General features: G+C 42.6%; 1 protein-coding gene across 1 annotated transcript in view; it reads right to left on the bottom strand.

Annotated features, from left to right (window-relative positions):
* Window positions 1–3752: 3752 nt before the first annotated feature.
* tg (thyroglobulin) overlaps window positions 3753–8394 on the bottom strand; it is a 299968-nt gene continuing 295326 nt past the window's right edge. Inside the window, exon 46 of the mRNA XM_048596176.1 lies at window positions 3753–3864. Within this exon, the coding sequence (XP_048452133.1) occupies window positions 3753–3864 (112 nt within the window). The remainder of the gene's footprint in view (window positions 3865–8394) is intronic.

Raw genomic sequence — 8394 nt, 5'->3', positions numbered from 1 at the left:
TATAGTAGGAACTGCAGATGCTAGAGAATCCGAGACAACAAGGTGCAGAGCTGGATGAACACAGCAGGCCAAGCAGCATCATAGGAGCAGAACATTCATGTTTTTAATGCAGTAAAACATTTGCAGCTGCTTCACAGAAGCACAATCAGAAAATAAATACTGAACAAATTAGACAGAGGTTGGAAAAGCTTTGTAAAACTCGCAATTCTAAAAAGAAAGAGATGATAAGAGAATTCCAAGCTTAAATCTTAGACAACTGACAGCACATCTGCCAGAGGTGGAAATTGTAGACACAGAAGAGACCAGAATTGGAGGAATGAGGCATTTTTGTAGGGATACATATTATAGATTACAGGGAGGGGATGCCATGGAGGGATTTGAACACAGGACAAGACTTCTCAAATTAAGGAATTTTCGAATTGGCCCTCAACGTAAATCAATTAGCACAGGGATATTCAGCAATTTGGACTTACTACTGAGTTGAAAGATTGTGGGCTCGTCTTCTTGAAGAAATTCCATAGCATAAAGAGTGAAACTTTGCATTTCACATGCCAAATTAAGAGTGTATATATATCAGTTTGGCAGTGGTGTTGTGCAATGTGAAAATCATCAGTTTAGAAATAAAGTTCACATTTAGCCAAATCCTCTCCCTGGCTTGAATCCAGGGGCTGTTTCTAGGAACTATGAGGGGCTAAATTTTTGACAGGCTTTTTACTGCTCATCTGCCTGAATTTTCAGGAAGAAGAGCTGTGGAAACATCCAGAGGAGAGGAAAAATATGCCATTTACATCCAATTCTCTTGGCTTTGGTGTGAAGTATGCTAGATGTCTTCGCAAATTCACTTGCTACAAAACTCACACCAAACTGCATGAGTTGGCAGCTAGCATACTCCCACAACAACCATGGTTAGCAAAAAAAACCTTTCAATATTAACAGGGAGATCCGGTAGGTTCGGGAGGATCTGCATGGAAAACCTGAATGCATTTTTGCCTATATTTTTAACTCAGCTATTTCATTATTACAAGAGACTAGTTTTGTTTCCAATGGTCAGCATCAGGTGACCTTCAGAAGATGGTCCCTGCTGCAGTATTGAAAAGGCTAATGAAGATACAATTTGGAGAATCTGAACTTGAGGAGGAAGGAGGACCAACTTCAACAATGGATTTCAAACATCCAAAGGCTTTGACCTAGTTCATTGATGCCTCTTCAGATATATCGCTGAGTGTTGTGAGGGGGGTGTACTATCTCTCAGCAATACAAAGAGAAAACCAGCAGAAAGGTTCTGAATGCAACACGAGAAGCAGTTTAAAACCCTGTATTAGTGAAGGCTAGCCAGAGAGACAAGCTTGAGTTTACTTAGACTCATATCACTACAGGCAAATTTCACACAATACACACCCCATTGGTTAGCTGTCTTCTATATTTCTGGGGTACCAACTGAGACATCTTGAACATGCCTCCAGCAGAGCACTGCAGGAAAAGGGGTGAAAAATAGCTGAGGGTGTTGGTGATTTGGTCAGCCGCTGATAACACAGGTTCAGCAGCGAGTAGGCCTTCTTCTCTGAGGTTACAGAAGTCTGCAAAAGCCCGATGTTAGCAACATGAGATACCATGGGCTGAATTTTGCAGCTCATCTGACCATGGACTGGAAAGAAGGGCAGCCTGAATTGGATTCTTTTGGCTGTCTGGCAGTTAATTGCTAAGATCTAGCTTTCTGCCCCCTTGTAGCAGAGGTCTGGCACCTCTTCGGTGCTAGCAGTACCGTCTAGATCAGTGGCCACTGCTGGGCCTTCTGCCAGACCTGGAGAAGGATTGTTGCTGAAGGCTGGACTGGAAGTTGCCTCAGCAGGGTCAGCCAGGCAGACAAACGCAACGTGGTGGTGGTGGTGTGGGGGCGGGGGTGGGGAAGTTCCACAATTGGGAAACCCAGGGAAATGAAAGGGAAGGTGGAATGGACAGGGACTCTCTGCTGGAGGAGTAGCCCTGTCTGAAGTGAAGCCACTGGGGTTTACCTGGCTGTCTTGCTACATAGTGTGGGCACCCCTGCCATTGGTGACAGTGTGTAAAGACCCCGAACCGGCTATTCATTGGCCAGCTACAGATTCATTTGCACAAAGGCTGAGTGAGCAGCGTAATATCTCCCCAGTCACTGGTAAAGTTCTAGAAAGGAGCATAGCCAATGGTGACACCTGCCATTATTTGTTCCACTTTTATCTTCTGGCCAACTGACAACCTTCTCCTGTGGGGTATAAAATTATGGCCTGCACTTTAGGCCTGTTAAGAGAGCTTAGCTGCTCCATTTCACTGGAAGTGACTCCTCTGAGCTGATCACTTTCTGCTGTTCCTCTCCTTGCTCTGTCCACTTTGCTGTCTGATGTAGCTGGTTATGGTCATATTAGTCCTTATAAGAGGTCTGATTTAAAGCATTGTTAGTGTCATTCATTCTGTTATGAATGAGAAAACCTCAAAAGTGTATAAAATAACCTCTTAGCAAGTGTTATTGCAAAAGAAACATTCTCCAAACAGTAGGTCAGGGAGCAGCTGTGGTTCTGAGCACTTATTGCAGCATTTACCACTCCATCTCACTCCACCAGCATACCCATCCCAACCAACTACTCCGCATCCGCACGTATCCCTGTTGTTCTGTCTTTCCTTTCTTGGAGATTTTCACAAAATCCCGTGAAAACAACCATTAATCCTGAATATGAGTTGAAGTGCTGCTCTAACTGAACAATTAATGCATGTTTGCAGGAGACCTGCCTCTCCCAAGAAAGTCACACACAAACAATTTAAATGTTTTTCAGATGAGCAATTGAAACAGCATAGAGTATGGGGCTGTGGGTCAAAAGCCGGAAAATTGGATTAGGTAGATGCTTGATGGCCAGCATGGACAAAATAGGCCAAAGGGCCCCCTTACATGCTGTAAAAACTCTATGACTCTATGATTCTAAACAGCACAACGCACATCAGTAAATTCAGGAAGTTGGCTTGCAGCTGGTTCCTTGATGCTTTGGCATTTTTTGCTCATTTTCACCTCCCACAGTTGCTCCTCCATTTTAACATCTTTGTCAGAGTTTCCAATCTTATTTTTACTTTTAGACTCATGTGAACATATGAAAATGATGGTGTGAAATAGATCAGATAACACCTACCAACACTCTGATTGCTGTAGAGCTGTTGTATAAAAGAAACTGATTCCACAATGTCCTTAAGGGAAGCAAACTGCCGTCCTTACCTGGTCTGGCCTACATGTCTCTCTAGACTCACAGCAATGTGATTGACTCTTAACTGCCTCCTGGACAATTAGGAAAGGGCAATAAATGCTGGTTTAGCCAGCGATACCCATATCCCACGAGCGAATAAATTTTAAAAAGCCTAGACATTACTCAAGTTCGGCACAAACATGGGTAACTTATTTCTACCCTCTGAATGGTCCTAGCAACTCTGTATAATTTGGATGAACTTTGTTTTATTAATTCACAGGATGTTGCCATTGCTGTTCAGACCAATATTTACTGTTATTCTCTAATCGCCCAGAGAATGTTAAGAGATAACAATATTGCTATTGGTTTAGAGTCAAATGTAAGTCAGGATAGGTGACAATGGCCAATTTCCTTCCCTAAATGACAACTGATAGCACTACAAAAAGAAGGCCAACCAGGTTAATTATGAGGAGTCTGTGAATGCCAGTCTCATTATACCCACATCATGACAGTGAAAATCAAAATAATGTTGGAAAGTCCCTTTAAGCTTTACCTGTGTTGAGGAAGACTTTCTGGTACATGGTACATGAAGATATTGGCTCGTGTTCTGTTGGCCCAATGAGCAGCCATCTTTACAACAGGGCAAATGATGAAATAGTCCCTATAACAAAAGAATATAAACAAAAAGACTTTATCAGACCAGACATAGAGATATAGGGACATGAGAATAGGTCATTCAGCCCCTCTCAGATGCTGACCAGTCAAACAAGCAGTTGTTAAACACCTCTGGCAGTTGCCACTCAAAAGGTAAGTCAGAATTTTTTTTACTTACCTGATTGTGGAGCTCAGAAATGTAAGTGTGCTCCCACTGGCTCAAATGGACTACAGCCAGCAATAACCAATAACCCTTCTGATATTTTCTTTCTCCATTCTGTTCTGCTGACCTCGGTCAGTTTGAGTCAGCAAATTTTTACCTTACTGGCAAATTATTTCTGGTCATTATGAAAGCATGACCAAATTTAACATTTTGAACTTTATCTCAATTACCTTTGACAGGAAGGAGAATATAACCATATTTAAGTCATCAATGGCACAATCACTTTATAGAACATTTGTAGTTTTATTTATGGAATTGTGGTATGGGAGGGAACAAATTAATTCATTTACCTTTAGCCCCTTAGCCTCGTAACACTGAAGTATTTTAGCTTTTTATCCATTCTGGGTGTAAAACAAAAACTCATTCCTGGCAGGTTCAAATCCAAGCAGGGGTATATCTTTGCAAATTGCAGCATCCAGAAACTGCAGTGTCTACTATCTACAGGGTTCACTTCAACAACTCACCAAGGCTTCTCTTGCCATGGAACACCCTAAATCCACAGCTTCCCCATAGCCCAAGATGTTGGGTTTATTAGCTTAGATAGACAGCTTTTAAGAGATGATGTTATGGAGGTATCCATGATAGTAAGTAGCATCTAGATGATTGAACAGTACAAACAGGGCAATGGGACGCTGCAACAAAAACAGAAATTGCTGGAAAAACTGAGCAGGTATGGCAGCAGCTGTGGAGAGAAATAGGAGTTAATGTTTTGGATCGAGTGACCCTTCCTCAGAACTCAGTGTCCACTGTTCAATCATTTTCAATGATACTTACTATCTTAGATACTTCCACAATATCAGAACCATTCTGAAGAAGGGTCACTGGACCAGAAAATTAACTCTGATTTCTCTCCACAGTTGCTGCCATACCTGCTCAGTTTTTCCAGCAATTTCTGTTTTTGTTTCTGATTTCTAACATCTGCAGTTCTTTCGGTTTTTATGTGCTTAGACGAGACCTTTGGCAAATTCCTGCAGAACAATCTTGTCTGGAGCTGATGCATAACATGATGTAAGGCATTAACAAGGCAGGGCTTTGTCTACACAAGGGCTGGGCAGTAGTCACTCTTACTGATACTGTCATGGAGACTAAATCCTGCCTTCACATTGCAGCAGGAAGATTGGTGGGGATGAGGTCAAGTATGTTTTTCCCAATTGTTGGTTCCTTCACCACCTGCTGCAGACCCAGGCTAGCAGCTATGTCCTTCAGGACCTGACCAGGTCAATCAATTGTGGTTCCTTTGAGTCATCTTGATGGTGGACATTGAAATTTTCCCACCTAGAGCACATTCTGTACCTTTGCCACCCTCAGTACTTCTGCCAAGTGTTGTTCAACATGAAAGGGCACTGATTCATCAGCTGAGGGAGGACGGTAGATGATAATCAGCAGGAGGTTCCCTTGTCCATGTTTGACTTGATGCCATGAGACTTCAGGGGGTTTGGAGTCAATGTTGGAGACTCCCGGGAAACTCTTTCCTGACCGTATACCACTGCATTAGCACCTCTGCTGGGTCTGTCCTGTCAGTGAGACAAGATGTATCCAAAGATGATGATGGTGGTGTCTGGGATGTTGTCTGTAGGGTATGATTCACTGATAAGCTGTCATTTGTCTCTAGACATTAATAAGAAGGACTTTGCAGTGTCGACAGGGCCGTTTTTGCCACTGTCTTTTCTGATGCCAGCTGGTCCACATGCTTTCATTTCATTTTTGAGACTTTATAGTGATTGTTGTACCTGAATGGCATTTCAAAGAAAGTTGAGAATCAACCATATTGCTGTGGATCTGATATCAAGTATAGGCCAGACCAAGTAAGCTGATTTCTTTCCCTGAGGAATTTAGTGAATGAGGTGGGCTTTTCCTGATGAACGACAATGAGTTCTTGGTCATCATTAGATACTCAACTTCAGATATTCATTGAATTCAATTTTTACCAATTGCGTGGAAGGATTTGAACTCAGGTCCTTAAAAATTTCTGGATTAGTGGGTCGAGTGATAACAGTACTATGCCATTACCTCACCTGAACTCTGCTTGGAGCCTTCCAACACTGAAAGATTGATAAGACTCACTGACATTGGAGGAAATAGAATTTGTATGCTTTATGAGATGCTGGCATATTGAGAATCAGACACACCAACACAATCTTCAACAACTATAACCGTCTTGGTTACTCGCAGCCAAATTTTAACGTTTCAAAAGGGCCCTGCTATTAAACATGAAAGGTCTTTCATCCCCTTGAGTACCTTTAAATGTACAATTCAGGCAAATATTATCGGCGCAAATGGTGTGCTTCAGAGCACAAGGCTGCAAATATCACGGTAACGAGGGTGCACGCTGCTTCTGATTACAGCAACATGCGAGCTTGGCCTAACTACAGACGGCATCCGAGATGGAGCCTAAACAATTCCAGCTGAATGGTTTGAGTGATCTCCCTGTGAACCCTGTCTTCCCTGCCAACCCTCCCACACTGACGCCAAACACTGGGAGAAAGCCAATCTCAAGGTGAAAAACACCACAAGTGATAGGAACCTGATATCACTGCATTGTGTTTTCAAGCCCTCGAGCAGTTTTCTGCAAATTCTAACTGCCGTCTGGGACCATCAAAGATTTAATTTCAACGGGAATATTCAATCCTTCCTCAGTGCAATTTTGTTTTCAAAGTTGTCTCCCTCATCCCAATTTCACCAGTGCTCAGGCAGGAAGGGACTTTCAAGTCTCGTCAGACAACAGAACCGAGAGGCACAGCAGCAGCTGACCAGATTGTTTCAACTTTAGTTACAAAGAAATCCATGAGCACATCTCGTAAATATCCAGCATTGATATCCATCTGGACTTGACACGCAAACATAAGAACTTATGAAGAAGGAGCATGAGTAGGCCACTCAGCCCTTTGATTCTGCTCTGCCATTCAATAAGATCACAGTTGATCTGATTGTAACCGGAACGCTACATTCCCGCATAATGCTGAGTGTGAGTGTTGCTGGCTGGATCAGCATTTATTACCCATCCCTAGTTACCCACGAGAGCTGTGAGCTGCTCCTTGAACTGCTGCAGTCCACTTGGTGCAAATACACCCACAGTATTGATAAGGACGGAGTTCCAGCAATTTGACCCAGTGACACTAGTGAAGTGATGATATATTTCCAAGTCAGGATGATGAGTGGCTTGGAGGGGAACTTGCAGGTGGAGGTGTTACCACGTACCTGTTGCTCTTATTCTTCTAGATGGTAGTTGTTATAGGTGTGGAAGGTGCTAAGGAGCTTTGGTGAATTTCTATCTTTTATCTCCTTGGTAATCAAGAATCTATTTACCTCCGTCTTAAAAATATTTTGACAAAACAGTTCTTCCTTTGTGGATATGCTCTCTTATCAAAACTTGATCTTGCTATAAGTCGTAAAGGATTTTGACAGCTCTCTGCCTGAAAGCATATGAGAGGCAGTAACCCTCACTCCATTTGAAAAAAAACCATGAACATGCACTGGACGTGATTTTATATACAGAATTGTGGACGAGTGACTGAAAGGGAGGATTTGGCCTGTCTGCTAAAACCAGTGCAGGAATCTGTGCTTATTTCTTCCAACATAAACAGCATATAATCTTTCAGCTATCTGCTCATTTAATTTGAGCTGTGAGCAGTCAGGACTAATTGTTCTGTTGAGTGGCTACACACTATAAGAGGGGGCAAAAGACCATAGCAGGCCATACCACTTAAAACTAGCCTGCACCTTTTAAAGGGAGGTTTATTTTGGTAGGATCTGCATCTGGAAATGGACATGATGGGCTGAATGGCTTCTGTATTGAAATGTTTCTATGAAACGGTAATCGGAAATGAATGCGGTAATATCACCATTACAAATACAAACGTAGTTAAAACAGTCTGCATTGGATTTATAACTAAGCTTCTGATGTCAAAATAATGTGTTATCGATGTAGTTGATAGTCCAAATTTATCTGACCACAAGGGAGAAGACAGGGCAGGCTCAATTTTATCCTAAAATAAAAGCAAAATATTGCAGATACTGGAAATATGAAATCATATCAACAGCCTCAGGCGACTGTCTGTGTGGAGTTTGCACATTCTCCCCGTGGCTGCGTGGGTTTCCTCCGGGTGCTCCGGTTTCCTCCCACAATCCAAAGATGTGCAGGCTAGGTGGATTGGCCATGCTAAATTGCCCGTAGTGTTCAGGGATGTGTAGGTTAGGTGGGTTACAGGGGGATGGGTCAGGGTGGGATGGTGTGAGGTTTGGTGTGGACTTGTTGGGCCGAAGGGTCTGTTCCCATACTGTAGAGATTCTATGATTCTATGAGAAAGTGTTGGA

Source organism: Rhincodon typus, chromosome 4 (assembly GCF_021869965.1).
Source record: "Rhincodon typus isolate 14 chromosome 4, sRhiTyp1.1, whole genome shotgun sequence".
In the NCBI taxonomy this organism is placed as follows: Eukaryota; Metazoa; Chordata; class Chondrichthyes; order Orectolobiformes; family Rhincodontidae; genus Rhincodon; species Rhincodon typus.
Note: the sequence above shows the minus strand (reverse complement) of the source record. Positions and strands in the feature narration are given on the sequence as shown.